A 19,433-nucleotide genomic window follows, 5' to 3' on the forward strand; every position below is an offset into this window, starting at 1 on the left:
TCTATCTTCTAGAAAGGCTGGTAAAGTCTTTTCCTTGTGACTAGATAGCAAAAATATCAATGTATCACACTCTAAAGCAGTATTTCCCAAAATTTTCCTGACAGAACACTTCACAAATTCCGAAATTTTCATGGAACACCTTGGTTATTTTGCAAAGTATGAATTAATAATTAATTGTTAATTTAGCTTATTTTTATTAATAATTGATCATTAATTATTAATAATTAAACATCAAAATTTGTGCTGATTTTCATTGACATATCCCATTCTGATCACCAAAAATTTATATTATTATAAGTACTAACGAGTGAATGCAGAATTTTTCTCCTGTGTGCTGGTAGTTTTCACCTCCTTTTGTACATCCTGGAGATCTTTGTAGGCTGGTGGTGGATGACTCACTATCTGTTGCATCACAAACGCCTTCAATAAGAGATTTCTTAATACCAAAATTAAACAAATTCCCTTGTCTCTTATTCATATTAAAATTTAAATCTGCAGGCCTATTACTTTTAAAAAATCACGGCACTACGGTTTAGAAACTGTCACCATACAATACGAACTTACGAAGAAAGTATTCAGTATTACTAGATTTGAAAACCGGATAGCTTGATCTTCAATTTTAGTGGAAAAATTTTCTTTATACTTCCTTGCTGATTGGTCATTAATATTTGCAACACAAGTGTTATTTCTTTCAATTTTGAGAACAGAGGTTGCGCCGCCCATTGTTGTAATCGGCTTGCAGGCAATTTTTATGATCGGTTCATAAACAGCGTATTCCCTTTCCCAAATGTTGAAAGGTTTTGATGTGCGAAAATTAACGATAATTCATGAATATTTCCATGTTTAAAAATATGCTTGGTCACTGACATTTGCTACACAGATATTATTAGGTGTTCTGGGTCTGAGCTTTTCGACATATTCACGAATATTATTCTCCTCAGAATATTTTCCACTATAAAATATTTATTCATGAAAAATGCTTAGAAAACTAAAATGACAAATTCCAGGAAAACTTCTCACAGAACACAGTTTGGGAAAACTCCCCTGCTCTAAAAGAAGGTTGAGGCTCTATGGAGAAGATGTTTTCTAAGTGTTCTTCACAAGAGCTGGAGAGTAGGCTTCTCCTAGAGGTCTCTTTTATGTGCTTGTAAAGTTTGTTTTGGCAGATGAAATAAATGGAATGGAATACAAAGTTGTATAATTTAACTATAACTGGAGGAAAGGCTTGTGCAAGCAAATAGAGAGAATGTTCAAGAGGCATGTTAGTGAATAAGGATTCACCATCAAAACTAACCATTAAATCTTTTTTCCATGTTCTGGGGGGAAGGGGGATTACAAAAACATCAGTTCTATATCATTAATAAGAAATATGGTTTAGCACCACACAAAATTGACACAGGCCATATAATTTTCTGGTCTAGAGCACCCTTATTGCATGAATGTTGCTTAAAATTAGAACATTTATTTAAGGAGAGCACCGAAGCCACCCTTCCTTGCCCTAATCTGAAACTGAAATGACTGCCTCTCCTTATCAAAAATCTGAGAAGCCTCATTCTTATCAGGCATCAATATTTAAAAAAAAAAATAATAATATATACACATATTGTTAAAATGTGAATGAAGAATTTTATGATTATTAATACTTCATTCATGATTTAACATAAATTGCATATCCTGAGCTAATTTTACTCCTAAGTAAATTCTAATTTTAATACTGTTATTTTTTTTTTAGTTATTTATTCTGTATAAATTCATTATATAATTTGTAAACATATCCTAAGTGGACTATAATATGTGCATTTTATTTCTTGTAAATGAAAGTGAAAGTAAATTTAAGAAATTCTGCTAATGAGATTTGATTGGTCACTGCTAAAGGAGAAACGGTGCTTGTTTTTAGTCAGCGCTTGTTTAGAACGTGAAAAGGCAATGCATATGGAGAGAAGCCAGCAGATGTATGCTGAACTGGTTAGAACCAGATTTTGGCGGGAAGAATGAACGTATTTAATTGGTAAACGAAAGTAAAGAGAGAGGAGAAGCGTTCAGGACACAAAGAGTGAAGTAACGGGTGGCAGTAAAGGGATTTGGAAATGCCGTAAATAGATTAAGTAAGGATTCCGTAGAAAATATTTCTACGGAATTCTAAAATTACGATGAATTCCAATTGTTTTGAGGAAGAATAGTACAAAGCTGAATTTAATGCATAGAAGAAAATAAGGAATAAATAGATTACCTAAAACGAGTGCATCATGACTTGTGAAGCTCTATGTTTATTATTTCAGTTATTATAGTGAAGATTGCTTTTGAATAGTGTTACTTCAAAGTAAAATTTAACTACAGTTTTAAGTGTGCCTATAGTGAATCCAATGTGTAAAGGTGTAACCTGGTAAGAGCATTCTTTTTTTTTTTTTATATTTCAGCATGAAGAATAAGAGTTAGCTCCGCTTTACATATCTTAACATTTACTGTGGCGTTCTACTAAAAATAGCCAAAGTAAGGAGCTTTAAAGTGTTTCTCCCTTGAAATGATAACTGCCTCATAATTAAATTAAGTGTTTGTTGACTAAGAGAGAATTCTACCTTAAGAATAATTACTGTAAAATTCTGGAACATTGAACTGTGTGAACTATTTTCAATTATTCGGAAGAATATAGAACTGACAGCTGAATGTTTAATGCCTAATATTTTATGTTTGTTATGAGTATTTGAACTAAGTAGATGTATAAAAGAATTGAATTATCTCATTGAATAGAGACAAGTTGTGATAATAGTATTTAAGCATTGGAGAATAAGATCTGAAAATTTAACTTCAATCTTTAAACCAAACTGAGAGGCTACTAGTGTCTCAGAGATATTTTGAATATTGTTCAATTAGATTCTCTTGCTTAGAAAATTATGCTTAAATGTATATGTTCTATAACCCTGTATTAAATGTTTATTTTATTGAATTCATTTGTTGTTTGCCTGATTTTTCTTCATTGCACCGATCATAAAACTTATTCAAACCTTGCGGAAGCCTTAAATGATAATATTAACCTCGGCCTGTATAAAGTGAGATTGCAAAAGTTAGTTGATGATTTATTCCTCTGTAATATATAGACTAATCTGAATATAGGGTGGCGCAGTATAATATAAATTTCCTTATATTCGGATCAGTATCAATCAGCATCTAACAAAATAAAAACAGAATTTAAAGAAATAAGAATAGATCCAACTAATCAACATAAATGGATCAATTAGCAAGATGGACAACACAACAATATATCATAGCTGGCACACCACACAGGTCATACTATTTTAAATAATCCATTGTTATACCTTTTCTATTACCAATGTTGGCCTACAAATTTCAGATTGAAATATTTGCCAATTAGATTTCACTACTCTATTTCCTTGTGTGTTGTATGTAATCTAGTTTTACTATATACTTGGGAGTAGAGCACTAAACTTCACAAGAAGCCATATCTGTCATTAACAAGCAATATTATCTTTTTTTTTATTAAAAAAAAAAAATCTTAGTTACAGACTGTACAAAATATTCTATTTTGTCAGTCTGCAGCCAACTGCCATAATATGTGAGTGGACAAGCATATTTGTTAAGCCTTACCCATACCAATAGAAAATGCATGTTGAACATTCTGTATAACTTATCAAAGGAATACAATGTAAACATATTTAATGACCCTTGTATTCCTTCAAAAGAAAAGCAGTTTTATAAAGAACTATTCAAATTTCTGGTTTAAGGGTAGTCAGAAAATAAACGAGAGAGAGAAAAAATAAATGGATTATCCTGATAATTCATTTAGATTTTCTCTTCCATTTATAAGAATGTACTTCCAGATACACACCATTATTATAAGCTCTGTCCTCCAAATTTTAACAAAATATTTCTACACCCGCAATTAATTTTTTTATTATGGTTTAGATCTCCAACCAGCTCCAGCTTTTGATCTGTCAGATGCTCTTTCTACTGATGCAAAAATCATTCTACTTCTTCTAGATGTTAAAGCATCAGACAGAATGGACAAATAATTTTCATTATCCAATTTCCTATTTTGAAATTTCTCCACATCACTACCTGAAATTGATTTCCATTCAGAAATTTTTCTTATTTAGTGCTGAATACCATTAGATTAAAATAATAAAAGGATAAAGTACTAAATAATAAGCATAGATTTGGGAATAGAGAAAAAGATCTACAGATCTTAAGCTTCTGTAGCTCAATCATTAATGACTATTGTTTAGAAAGAGCTATGCTAGAATACTATCTATAATAGGAAGAACTTTTATTAGGACTTTTTATCAAAGATGAATTAGCTAGTCCTGCATAGAGGCAGTAGATTCTCCTCCTGGAAATTTTGGAGATTTTCCAGAGACAAAACTGGACAGAATACACATAATTAACAACACAGCATAGCACACATACAATAGGATTTTAACTCCACTGTCATAGCTTAATTAGGTTTTTTATGAATCAGCGACAAGCTAGAGTCCAACACGTTAAGAAAAGATGAGATGAGTAACCTCTTTGTCTTCTTAGCCTTAGTAACTGATTATGCTGACATGGAAACTCCTCTGCTATTTTCAATTCTGCTGAGATTGTTCCAGTCAATCTTTCACTGTCTGGTTCCCTGATTAAAAGCATAGTTAGCAAGGAGTGTTGTACCATCACAATATATATGTAGTTTCAGCCAATAAAGAATATAGTTTAGTTAGCTTTCTCAAGCTGCCAACCCATAATCATTTTTAGCATGTAAATAGATGCTTAGTGAGACATCCATGGGGAAAGTCAGGATTCAACATTGAGTCAGAAAACCTCACTCTTCCACAATCCTTACAGGCTAGGTTAAGATTCTCTTCATAGTTTTGACCTTTGAGCAACCCAACAAAGTACTAAGGTTTTATATTTACACCGTGATGTGCAGCATGCTGTTACATTTAAAGGACCTTCACATTAAGGTCATTATTATTATTTGATACCTCCAGGGAGTCCAAGGACTCATTGAGGGAGGGCACCTGCTCTAGAACTCAGTCTCCACCATTCAATCACCAACTGACTGCAACTACACCAATGCCATTTACCACCAACTACCACTGGTATTTCCACAGACGATCACAAACATCCATGCTCACGGTGGGATTCAAACCTGCAGCCTTTTGGCTGGAGAGCAGATATCCACTCAGCCAACCAGGCTGGCATTGTGTATACTCCAGGTCATCATCTGGAGTACACACATATATACAGAGAAACAAGCTGCACTACAATCTACATGGTATGCTAAAGTTACCAGTAACTCCAGATGATGACATAATTTCTAAGATGTATTAAAAGACAATACGTTCCAGTTCACTTCCTGGAAAAGGCTACACATACCTGCATTAAGAAATCAAATAATTTTTTGAATCTTGACTAGGCTTGACAAAGAAAGAGTCCACCAATCAATTTTGCTTTATGTAGAGCTAAGCAACATCTGAAGAAAAAAAAGGTCACTACTAAAAGTAATTGTAAAATTTCACTGCAATGCATTTTAAGATTATGCAAGTGATAAACACAAATAACCATTCATAATATGGTATTTTAACATCTTTATTAAATAAAACAGTGGTAAAGAAAAAAACATAGGTATAAAGTGGATAACAAGAAAAATAACATTCGATGAATGATATTTAATAAGTCAATGCTCTGCATGACTAATAACAAAAGGAATATTCATACAATTATAAACATTAAACATATTCCCAAAGAGAACAAAATTATGACTTCTTTACAGTCATCTTATAAATACCAATGAAGCTGTTTACTTTGTACAGATGCAGAGTGATTATAAAAACTTAATATTCACTGGTATATAAAAATGAAAAATAACAGTCACTTGCACTATTCTAAAAATTGTATGCAATGTTCACCTGAATGCTGAGTACACAAAACCTCTATTCACACTTAGGAATGTCAGTAATAATAATAATCCATTTTGAAAAGGGTAGACACAACTTTTGTGCAGACCAAGACAATTCCTAATGATACGTTTTTAAACTGACTTAGAACTGAAGAGGAAAGTGAGAACATCAACAGTTTCAAGTAACATTATCATTATAGGAACATGGTTTACCCATTGATTTTATGGTTAATGAATATCACACTCTTATTTTAACTACTAAAATTGGTTAACCTTTTAATGTCACAGCATTTCCCTTTCATCCCATGTTTACTCCAAACCGAATTTTATGTTTAATAACAAGGGAATCAGTATACAAGCTGTTATATATGTGCCACTATTTTTATCTCTTATTTTATATACCTGCTCCAGTTGTAAAGCTAATTCCTATTTAATGCAATGACACAGAAGGCTAAAAATGTCACACACCGTTTTAGAGACAAAAATCAAAGAAAGAAAGTTAAAGTCTCCGTTAATCTGCTTTAGCAAAATTTTGCATTCTTTTTTGTTCTAGTTGCAAAATTATAAAATATAAATAATATAAAAACAATATTATGCATCTGATAAAAATTTAAGCTATTATATGAATCTCAAGACATACAAAGCATGGCAAGATTTCTGTGGCTAGAATAACTTAATGCAGAAAATTTGGCAAGTGCTTTAATTCTGCTTTTATCTAAAACTGCCAACTTAAAAACACTTGAAACTTCAAAAACTTACCTATAATTAATGTGAATATTTTATGATAAACACAAACTTTATTTCTGCTGTGTCCACATATGATTCTTAGTATATATGCACCCCCAAAAGCATTCTCCAGTAACTGGGATAATGGTCTTGTGTGTGTATACATTTTCAATCACTAGACACATATATTTGCATTTAAAAGAAAAAACATATAATTTAACAAATGAAAAGTGCCATTACTATAAAAACTGCATTTCCTATTTCACCAAACTTTCCATTTTATCCTCTTATAATCTGCACTCAGAGGATGTCTATAGATAAAATATTGAAATATGTTACATTACACATCAGTAATTAAAAACATGCCATTAATAGACAAGCTACAAATCTGTGCTTTGCATATTGATCAGACAGGATATATATATAAAATGTAGCAAAGAGTTGTGTATGAGAATTAATGCCACCTTATACAAAACTGTAAGGCAATTAATGGATTAGTAAACTACCTAAAATCTAAATAAATGAAGAAAATGAAATAATCGGTGGTCTTAAAAATGGCTGCTAACAGGAATGCTGCTAATAAGCAACTGACTATTTTTATTTTATTTTTCTGATATCTACCACTACTTTGTAGTGAAACAGTTGTTCTATCACTTTTATTTCTTTATTCACCTTAATGAACTATAATTCTAGCTGTGACTTACAAAGGTGTTTATTTTGAAATACCTCAGTCAAGTTGTTGAATTATTTGATTGGTAAAATTTATTTGGCATTGACATTTATTCCATGATAAGTCAACATATGGTAAGCATTCTTCTTCCTTTATTTTCACATTATCTTTACATTTATTTGAGCTTTCAATTTCTACACTGTCTGATGAAAAAGAATTATGCCCAGAATCACTGCTGGGTTCATCCTGTGAGTCTTTGGAATTATGCTTTTCTGAAGTACACCTATTTTCATTTTTTAATATTCTGATATGAAGCCGTTCTGAAATTTTAGTCTTATCTTGTAATTCTTTCACTTGAAGATCTTCTACCCTACTATCACTACTTGTATTTGTATGATCAGTTTTTTTTGCTTTATTACGCCTTTTAGTCTGTCTCTTTCCCCTTCTACCCCGACCACATTTTGTGTCCCCATTCACAGTCAAGCTGCTGCCTTCAACATCATGATGATCAGTGAAAGTTGTCTCAAAAGTACTTTCTTTTTTTATATCTGAGGTTTCTGTAGATGTATGAATTTTTGTTGTGAGAGCATCTTCATCACCAAAAGTCACTGCTGAAACAGTGGATTCTGATTCTGTAGTGATGTTACCATCCGAGCCATCTCCTGAGTCCCATGTTTCACTTTCTCCACTGTCTGAAGCTGAATCACTAGATTTGGAAGTCCTCTTCTTTTTGTTCTTGTTCCTTCTTTGATTTTTCTTTTTTTGACCTAATATGCTGGAATTTGCCCTAAATAAATGTAATAGCAACATAATAAAAATTATTACATTTATACTGAATGTTTATACTCACATTTATAAGACACAAAATTTTGTCAATGTTGGAAAAAAGAAGTTTTCCTAATTAGAACATTTTGAGAGAAAAAAAAATCAAAACTATATTAAGTTGCAATTAAATTTTTTTCACAATATCTTGAATAAGATTACCTAGACTATTTTGGCAATGTAAAAAAACTAAAATAATGCTATCTCGTTTCACCTTCCTTTACATATTTGGCTCAATAACAAAGTACAGCCGAGTAACTTGGCTTTTTATAAACATAATTTGGTAATGATATGAAGTTGTGTTTGTCTTAGTGTTGCTATAGTTCGCCCACCGATTTGAGGTCCCTCGACACTTCTGCGCATGTCAGAAAAAGGAGAATCCATTCCGATAATAGGGTAATCAGTCTGTCTTCTGGAATGTAATAATAAACAAACTGAGTTTGTTTATTATTACAGGTCGGAAAATTTAGCTTTTCTTTTATGAACATTGCTGTTTTTAAAGTGTAACTATTCTGCTTGTATAACAGTTGGAAAAATGTACGTAGAGTGTTAATACGTGCAAATACTGCGTTCTACATAAAACAATGTCACTTCGCTCCATGATAAGTTTCCTTTTATTCTGGGACTTTTTAAAACAAAATCCGATTTCATGAAGTATTTTCCTTAAAGTTTCTCTTTTCCAAGGAAAATTAATTTTTTCTTTAAGCACAGGAATCAATTTCGGAACAGTTGGCACTCTTTTCTCGACCACGTAAAATTCGTGAATAGCTCTTCTTATAACGTCTACATCAAAATCATTCAAAGCTACGGTTTCGATGGGTTTCTTTCTCTGACGTTTTTTTTTTAGGAGATTTAAATTTTGGCTTACCTTCACCTTTTGATTCCCTACGAATTCTTTTAACAGTCGACCCCGATACACCCGCAATTGCACTTGCACGTTTTATGACTTGAGAAAAGGGAACAAGAAGACGGCCTTCTGACGATTCTTTTTCGCAGAATGTCAGCACATTATTCAATATTCTTTTGCAAGAGCTACTGAAACGTGTAACAATAGAACTTGTTGACTGTACTGGATCCATCATACGAATTAATAATAAAAAATAATGCAAAAAGAGAACAACAAAAATCAAGCTAGTACTAGTACAGCGACAGACAAGAAAGCACGTGATTTCGCATGTTGGCGACCAATTCATACATCCTTCATTTCTTTCTCCCCTTCAGCATGAATCGACTATTCTTGGCACCAAGCCAATAAGGGATCTAGAAATGGTGGGCGAACTATAACATATGTATTTTCTTTATGGTTTGGCTTATCTGGTTTTATTGAGGGGAATCGCCAATTCCATATGAGATAGGATTACTTGAATCCACATGCATCCAACAATGAGGATCATTGGGACTGCCACATAAAGAACTACATTGAGTTCTTTATTTCTTTCTTTTCCCCTCAATATAGGCAACACAAGTTATTTGTTCTATTCTTGATATTACATATTAACTTGCTAAGAGTGCTATTTGCTATTTAACCTTCTGACCTTTGGAATACATTTAGACATTGCTTCTACTCTGTTGTTCTGACCATCATCAGTACTTCACTTTACTTTGAAGCTATATGTGTATGCCAATTTTTTTGCCACTGCTTTCCTTCTAAAGCCTCTCTTGTTTCTTTACACTATTTTATCATTATCCTAACATCCCATGAAGTCACTGACTCATCTAGGAGATCCCTTTTTTTTCTCTCTCTCTCTCTCTCACACACATACACACACACAAATTCAATGGCTAGTATGTGTAACACCTTCTGTGCGACCAACAGGCATATATGTCTCACTGTCCAGTTCCCCATTCTAATATCTGCCCATATCACTCTATTTACCATTACTTGCCATTCAAGATCATAGTTACTTCTTCTTCCTAATTGGTACTGCCTGAATATATCATTTTACATTTGTTGTTTAGAAAGACCTTGCCTGTTTTTGTCTTCTTTGTTTCAGTCACACCTATTATGTCGATCTGGTACACATCCACCTCTCCTGCTAGTTCCATTTCTTTTCCATTCATGCTTCTTACTTTCATAGTACCAATCTTGAACTCTGCTGATGTTGAGTTGAGATGTTTTCTGGGATCTGTTCCAGTAGCTGACTCTGCACTTTCACCCTGGTTCCCTGATGAAAACAACAAGGACCTTGTTAAAACCAGGCAATGCCCCATTAAAAAAACAATTTTAATCCCAAATCAATCTTATTTTGAAATGGATTTTCTTACCAATAAAAATGACTAACTATAGCAAACTCATAGGAATATACATCTGGCTATTTCTCATCTACGGAATGAATTTGCTATAGTGATTTCTTTTAGACTAGCATTGCACCTATCAGCTTTGGCCCAGACATTTTTGATAGTTTGCTATAGTGAGAGTTTGACTGTGTTCTTGCACTTTAAGGTGAATAAGATTAGCTCTTGAATTATTTGTAATACCCCTCTCTCCCCTTTTTTTTTAACTTTGTAGAATATAAAGATGCAAAATATATATTTACCTGAGATCTCCATGGAGTCCAGATACTCAATTGCAGGAAGGCACACTACACAACACAACCCATATCTAGACTTACATAACTGATCAACCATACTATGCATCTATCTTGCACTAGAGTACCAATCTTGGATTGTGTGTGTTCTCTGGATGATATGTAGGATGAAAAATCTCAGTTTCTGGGAGAAAACTATGCTACCTCCATATGAGGTCGTTTAACTCAGGTTCCTCCCCAATCAAAGCATGCCCTGTCCTGCTGTTCTTCCAACTGTTATGGAGCACCATTATAGTAACTGAAGCAAATTTATTACAGTAGCATTTGTGTAATTTTTTTTTTTGTCAAATACCCTCCAGCTTTATCCCCATCCATTCTCTCTCTTTCTCTCCTTCCTGTGTCACATTTGCAACAATTCCAAAGACCCATCAATACAACCAGATTGATCGTGAAAGGGACAAGACTAGAAAATTCACCATTTTATTCAAATGATAATCATATCATTTATTTCTGAAGCCATTGGTCACACTTCATGTCAATGTGTTTCTTATCTCTCACATTATGATGTTATCATCTAAAGAAAAGATGCCATCATACTTCTGTACTAATGCAGGAAAATTTCCTCCTACCATTCAAAAAAGAAGCTATCACACCCTCATTTTTTTTGTCAGAAAAAAGTCACAGGAATCTCTTGAATGTTCCTGATATATGAAAAGTCTTCTGATCCCAATAGTCTAATGATGACAGTTTTTAGCACTAATTTGCTAAAATTCTGTCAATCATGCACCATCTTATTCAAGTGACATGTATCCTACACCCTGAAAGTCAGTGTTATTCATAGTCATTAAAAAAAAAAAAAGAAACAAAAATTCATCATCATCATCAAATTCCTGACATGTACCTTCAAGGGGTGAATTCATTTCTTTTTTTAATCTCTTCATCATTCATTTCAGAAGAGTCATCAATAACCATCTCCTTTACTACCTAAAAACACACATCAGTATTCCAATATTCTTTGTCTATATATCTTCTTGAATATATCACATTTGAGGGTGGTCTGAAAAGTTCTCAGCCTAACAATGAAAAAACAAAAACAAATTTATAATTTCAAAATTGTTTTTCAATATAATCTCCCTTAAGACTAATACATTTATTCCAGCAATGCTCAAGCACCATTATCCAGTCCCTGTAGTGATTCTCAGTAAGATCTGCAAAATACCCCTCTACAGCTACAATCATCTCTTGATTCAAAGAAAAACACTGACCAGCAAGGAAGGGTTTTAGTTTTGGGAAGAGATAGAAGTCAGAGGGAGCCAAATCTGGGATATAGGGTAGATGTTCCAACAATTCGTAGTGCAGATCCCTTAATTTTCCCACTGACAAAACACCTTTGTGGGCAGATGCATTGTCCTGATGAAAGATGAATTTTTTTCTTCTACAAACTGGGTCTTTTCTCACGAATTTTTTCATCTAGTCTGGTTAAAAGATCGGAATAATATTACCAGTTATTATTTTACCCTTTTCAAGATGATTAATAAACAAAATGCTTTTAGCATCCCAAACCACAGATACCATGATCTTTCCTGCTGATGGAACCGATTTTGTCTTCTTTGGCGCTGAATTCTGTCCACTATTTTGACTGCTGTTTGGATTCTGGTAATGGTGAATCCAAGTCTCATCTATAGTAATAAATCAATGCACAAAATCAGTTTTATTCTTGTTAAAATGCTTCAAGCACTGTTCAGAGATTTTCATGCAAGTGCATTTTTGATTTGCTGTGAGAAAGTACAGCACCCATCTTGTGCAAAGATTTTTCATTTGCAATTCTTCATGCGAAATATATCCTACATGTTCTTTTGAAATGCCTATAGTCTTAGCAATTTCACACACTTTGACTCGCTGGTCATCCAATACCATACTGTGCACTTGATCAATGATTTCTGGTGTTGTTACACTTTTTGGATGTCCTTCACATGGATCATCTTCAAGGCTGGTATGGTCATGTTTAAACTCAGCAGCCCATTTTTTAATTGTCGAAAACGAAGGAGAAGAGTGCCCATAAACTTTTATGAACGTCAAATGAATTTCTTTTGGCATTAAAACTTCTTTTACAATAAATTTTATAACTGCACAGTACTCAATTTTATCCATTTCGAGGGATACAGACAACACTTTTGCTTCAGACAGCTATATAAAACAAACTACTTGATAGAATACTTGCACTTTCACATAGATGCTTATGACAGATGTACTAACTTTAAATAGCCTTCATTCTTTTTCACTCAACTTTCCTATGAGGGCAGGAATAAACACACACACACACACACACACACACACACACACACACACACACACACACACACACACACACACACACACACACACACACACACACACACACAAGATATATTCATTTACCTATTCTCTTCTTCTTATGACTTCCTTTTCAGTGACTTCCCTGGTTTTGCCAAATTTACATCTAATCCATGGTTTTGCTGAATTTAGTCATTTATCAAATCATGTACTACTCAATCAAAACTTCAAGATCTACTTAAATGCAAATCTCCATCCTCTAAAAGGATGAAGATAATACAGGCCTGTTTTGTTTCTTGGGAGAAAAAAAAAACAACTCTCACTCTCACACATCAGATTACATGAAGCTCTTCAAACATAATCAGCTTCTGGGTTAACTTTTTATGTCCAGACTTAATCAGCACAACCACATCATATTTTCTAACTTCCTCAGTCTCTCAGTGTTACTTCTAAGTACTCTGTATACGTCGGCGTATAGGACGATTGGCATATAAGATGACTCTCCCCCAATTTCTTCTTTCGTGTATTAATGCAATGTTAGATATTGTTATATCCGTTATTTTTTTTTGCATAGCATAGATTTAGTATTTACACGAATTACCCTAATTAAGTGATTGGCCCCAATTATTAATTTTGCATTTTTTAAAAATTTTCGAATTATTAAAATTGTTATCATTTAAAATCATCATCATCATCATCATGCATATCAAGGATTTAGGCCTAGCATGGCCTGTTCCGGCCTTAGAAGTCATCGTTGAATCGTTTAAGAGGACGTCCTGGTTTTCTTTTTCCTAATGGCTTATACTTTAAGGCTTGTTTTGGTAATCTTTCTGTTGTCATTCTTTGAACGTGTTCCATCCATTTATGTTTATATTTTTTAATTTTTTCTATTATTGGTTCTTGATTTAATTCTTTCATAATATCTTCGTTTCTTTTGTGATCAAATAGGGTATACTTTGCAGTTTTTCTCATAAACTTCATTTCTGCTGTTGTTATTCTTTGTTTGTCTTTTTGTTTTATTGTTCAGATTTCGCTTCCATACATTAAGACTGGTAGGGCTAATGTATTGTATACTTTTAGCCTAGTTTGTTTTTGAACTAGGTTTGGTTTAAATACAGAGTTAATCACACCTGTTATTTTTAAATATTTTGCAATTTTTATGTTTATATCTTTTTCATTTTCATATGTGATCATACATCCTAGGTAATTAAATGAATTCACCTGTTCTAAGATCTTGTTATCTATTAATATTTTAGTTCTTGCAGGATCTTGTCCTTTAAAGGCCATAGTTTTTGATTTTTCCATTGATATTATCATACCATAATCTTTGGATATCTCATTTAGATCTAAAATAGCTTTCTGTAAGTTATCTTCAGAATTTGTAATTAATATTTGGTCGTCGGCAAAGAGTGTTTAAGTTAACTGTAGGAGAAAGTTGATATAAATTTTTATTCCATTTTATTACCATTTCATTTAAGTAGATATTAAAAAGAGTTGCTGAGAGGGGACATCCCTGTTAGACCCCTTGGTTTATCTCTCTCGTATATGATAGCTCGTGATTTATTATTATTATTATTATTATTGTTGTTCGGAAACTCCAAGGAGTCGACAGACTCATCGAGGGAGGCCCTAACATCATGTCAAGAACAACTATTCAACATTCACACAGTATCTATCATACCTTGCCTTGAACTCATTCACGGTCGTAGCACCCACAACAGACTCTGGAAGCTTATTCCACTCATTTACCACTCTCCAAGTAAAGAACCTAGCTCTAACACCCTTGTCAACCACGCTCTTGCCCAGCTTCCATGCATGGCCCCTAGTCCTCCCACCACCAGTCATATTATCAAAAATATCTTCTGGATCAATCTTATAAAAACCCTTCAGTAATTTGAATGTCTCAATCATATCACCCCTCCTTCGCCTATCGTCCAATTTCTGCAACCCACAAATCTTCAACCTATTCTCATAAGGTTCATTCCACAGACCTGCTATCATCTTGGTCACTCGTCTCTGGACCCTCTCCACTTCCTCCCCATCACAAAGAAACCCTGGTGCCCATAGCTGGGCACACAAGTCCAGATGGGGTCTTATCAAGGCTCGATACAGAGGAACAACAACTTGTTTGTCTCTACATGTTAAAGTATTTTTCATAAGCCAAGTGATTTGGTGAGCTGTTTTAGTTACTTTTGCAATGTGTCCCCTAAACTTCAACTCCCTATCCACCAACACTCCCAAATCCTTGGCTTTGAGAGTGTTGGGGGATAGTGTTGATTATTTTCATATATACTTGTGATAGCTTTTATGATATAATTTGGTATTTATCTTTCTTTTAATATGTTAAATAATATGTTTCTTTTGCTTTTTCAAAGTCAATAAATGCAATATGTGTTTCTAAATTATATTCTCTTCTTTACTCTATTATTAATTTTAGGCAAAAGTCCGGGTCTATACATGATCGTCCTTTTCTAAATCCATTCTGTACTTCTAGAATAAAGTTTTCGGAATATTTCATTAATTTGTTATTTAAGGTTCTGCTATATATTTTGTAACAGGAATTTAGTATACTGATACCTCTATAGTTTTTAGGGTCATCTCTATTACCTTTTTTTAAAGATAGGAATCAAAATTGTGTTTTTCCATTCTATTGGGGGGATACCAGTTGAATAAATTTTATTTAAAAATAATAAGGGTCTTTCTTTGAATCTTGTTCCTGCGTTTTCCGTTTCTTGTTTCTTTCAGGATGATTTCTAATTCTTCTTCAGTTATTTCCTTTTCATTTTCGTTAACTGTTTGCCAGTTGTCTTTTTTAAAATATTTGTCTGTCTACAGTTCTGTGTAGTAATTTAGAAATTCTTCTAATTTTAATTCAGTGTTTAATTTTATGTTTTCTTTGGTATCTGCATTTAAGTGTTTCAAAATCTTATATACATTGGGTCTTATTTTATATAAATCACGTTCAAAATTAGAAACAAATTTATTCCATGATTCTCTATGTCTTTTTCTGACTTCTCTTTTAGCTATGGCTCTTATTCTTTTATATTCTATTTCATCTTCTAATCTTTTACTGCTTAACCATTTGTGATAGGTTTCTTTTTTCTTTTTGATTATTTCTTTGATTGTGTCATCTCAGATCTTCAGTTTTTTTTCTTTTATTGAATTTTTTGGTCTTTCCTAAGCTTTCATTTGCTGCTGCATTTAGTATCGTTTTTATATTAAGCCATTCTATTTCTATTTCTTCATTTTGTTCTATTTTATCTAGATATTGGTTAATTCTTTGTTCATATAGCCATTAATCATTTGTGTCATTCAATAGTCTAGTTTTATAAACAAATGTTTCAATTTTTCTTTCTGTTCTTGTTACTTGTAGCCATTTAGGTGGTAATCTTAATTTTATTTTAACAAGGAAGTGGTCACTGCTTATTTCATATCCTCTGTGAACTCTAACATCTAGTGAAAATTCTGATGTCTTTTCATTTAATATGAAGAAATCTAATATTGATTTCCATCCTCTTGCTGCCCAAGTATATTTATGTATGTCGTCTTTATGTTTATAGAAGGAATTCATTATTTTTAGGTTATTATAAACTACAAAGTCAATCAACTTTTTACCATTTCTGTTTAGAGTGTGTTCTCCATGTATTCCTATATTATTATTAATTTTCGTGTTTCCAATTCTCACATTTAAGTCTCCTGCTAAAATTATGTAATAATTTTTATTTATTTTATTATATATGTTTTGTAGCTGATTATAAAAATCAATATTATCCCTGTTCTCTTCCTTCTTCTGGGGCATATAAACCAATTATTGTTAAATAGCCTCTATCTATTTTTATTCTAGCTTCTATTATTCTTTCATTCCATAATTTATAATGTTTTAACTGTTTTGAAAGGGAGTTATGAATCCAAATCATGACTCCTGCTTGTGCTCTTTGGTCTCTGTTGACTCCACTGTATATCACATTAAAATTTTCAGTTCTCATAGTTCCTTTTAATTTCTTTTTTGTTTCAGTGATTACTGCTATTTTAAAATTTCTTTCATTTAATAACTGGTCTAATTTTATTTCTTTATATGCTATTCCTCTTACATTTCAGTTTGCTATGTGTATTATATTTTATCGTTTTCATTTTTGTTTTACCTTTTCCATTCCAGGGTTGTTTCCCATAGATTCAATCTGATTATCTTTTTCTGTCAGCTTACAAGTAGGATTATGTTCTCCATGTAAGGGGACCAGCCTGAAGATGGAATAGTTTAGTGGTAGGGCTGCTACCTTAAGGCTTCTGAACTAGCCTTCTTCCGAATTTAAACCCATAGGAGGAATAGGGTATATTGAAGGGGAAAGAGTAGATTATAGAAGAATTATAGTAAGTTTTATAGAGAGGGCATAGTTGTAAGGCCAGAAATGAAAAGGCCCCATTGCCCTCGAGTACTCTAATAGCATAAGGGTCATAAAATAAGAAGAGTTGACTGATAAGGCCTTATAGGAAAGATTAAAGTAAGTGGATCTGCCTCAAAGTAGAAAAAGGAGAGGATAGATCCAGCTAGGGGTTCATGGGAGTGCCGCTTCCCTTACAATCAAGATGATTGCCCCTTATGGCCCTGTTGGTCCACGAGTCCTTATTCAGTATATTCGGACCACCCCACCACACACACACACACACACGGTGGGCTCCCCTATCCGCCACCCAGGGGACGTGCTCTCTAGGGGTTACAGGGCCCTCCGATTTAAAATCATGGAACCAGCAACAAAACGAAGAAAGCATGAAGCTTGATTTAAAATAAGAGTAATTGAAATGGCAAAGCAAAGTAATAACTGTGCTGCTGCAAGAAAGTTTGACATAACCGAGAAGATGGTACGAGAATGGAGGAAGAAAGAAGATATTCAAAAATAACTGCCAAAGAAAAAATGTGCAGTGAGCAATTTCACACACTTTGACTCACCGGTCATCCAATACCATACTGTGCACTTGATCAATGATTTCTGGTGTTGTTACACTTTTTGGACGAGAACAGGGATCACCCGATGGCTGCAACTGGAAAATCAAGTTGCAGAATGGCTATCTCGTTACAAGAAATATGATTATAGCATATGCACTAAAATGGTCAAGATTGAATCCAGATGAAAGTATACAATTTCAAGCTACTTCAGGATGGTGTAATCATTTTATGAACAGACAAAATCTGTTAATACAACAAAAAACGAAAGTTGCTCAAAAACTACCACCAGATCGTGACCACAAACTTACCAGTTTCCATAAATTTATTATTCAGTTGAGACAAGAACATAAATTTCTATTGTCAAATATTGGAAATATGGATGAAACTCCTATGAGCTTTGATATGATAAGCAATAAAACAGTGGAGTCTAAAGGTAGTAAAAGTGTGCTAGTTCGAAGTACAGGTCATGAAAAAAGAAGGTTTATGGTTGTGTTGTCATGTTTGGCTGATGGAACCAAGTTAAAACCAATGATCATCTTCAAACGTAAAACTAAACCTAAGATAAAATTTCCTTTAGGTGTTTTTGTACATTTTCACGAAAAAAAGGATGGATGGACAAATAATGTGGAACGCGTGACTAGGCAGTATAATGAAGAAACATAGTTTATTAGCATGGGATATGTTTTATAGTCATTTAACTGAGAATACTAAAAGTCTTCTAGAAAAAAATAACACAAAAATTGCTGTTATGCCAGGTGGTTTAACTTCTATACTGCAACCACTAGACGTCTGCTTGAACAAACCATTTAAAGATCATATGCGAGAAGAGTGGAATAATTGGATGTTGACTGGTAAAAAATCATTTACAAATGGTGGATTTATGCATGCTGCATCACTTAATATGTTGTACAATTTTGTGATCAAAGCATGGAATAAAGTAAAAGTAGAGACTGTAATAAAATCATTTAAAAAGTGTGGTATCTCTAATTTTATAAATGGTACGGAAGATGATCTGTTGTGGGACACTGATGATGATGAAAATGAAATCAATTCACCGGATTCGAATTGGGATCCATATGACGATCATTTAAACAATGAATCTGAACAACTATTTTCAACAGATGATGAAGAAAATTAACATGAAAATTTAGGTTAATTATTTGTTTTTTAAGACTTACATCTATTGTAATATTTGAAATAAATTTATGTAAAAAAAAAAAATTAATCTGATTTATTTATAAACACTACCTATTTTCTTATATAACGATGTATCGTAATGACCTAAATGTTCATCCAAGAAATTAAGCATCCCTTTTTATACTCGCTGTATAAGACGACCCATGATTTCGAGGGGTTTTCTGTAGTATTTGAGAGTTGTCTTATATGCCGACATATACAGTAAATGTTCATACTGAACAAATCCCAAATCCTTTCAATATTTAAACTGGAGTCATCAAACTTCTCTAAAATACACGATTTTATCCAGAAATGTGCAATCTGGCTGTTTAACAACATTTCTCTTACTACTCATTTCAATCT

The 19,433-nt window shown here is 33.1% G+C and overlaps 1 protein-coding gene across 1 annotated transcript in view; it reads right to left on the reverse strand.

Annotated features, from left to right (window-relative positions):
- Nucleotides 1–5,565: 5,565 nt before the first annotated feature.
- Nucleotides 5,566–19,433, reverse strand: part of Nop17l (PIH1 domain-containing protein Nop17-like) — a 187,808-nt gene continuing 173,940 nt past the window's right edge. The window contains exon 6 of the mRNA XM_090409634.1: nt 5,566–8,076. Within this exon, the coding sequence (XP_090265760.1) occupies nt 7,347–8,076 (730 nt within the window). The 3' untranslated portion in view covers nt 5,566–7,346. The remainder of the gene's footprint in view (nt 8,077–19,433) is intronic.

This window comes from Typopeltis vanoorti, chromosome 2 (genome assembly GCF_054136105.1).
Source record: "Typopeltis vanoorti isolate ZY-2024b chromosome 2, IOZ_Tvanoo_1.0, whole genome shotgun sequence".
Classification (NCBI taxonomy): Eukaryota; Metazoa; Arthropoda; class Arachnida; order Uropygi; family Thelyphonidae; genus Typopeltis; species Typopeltis vanoorti.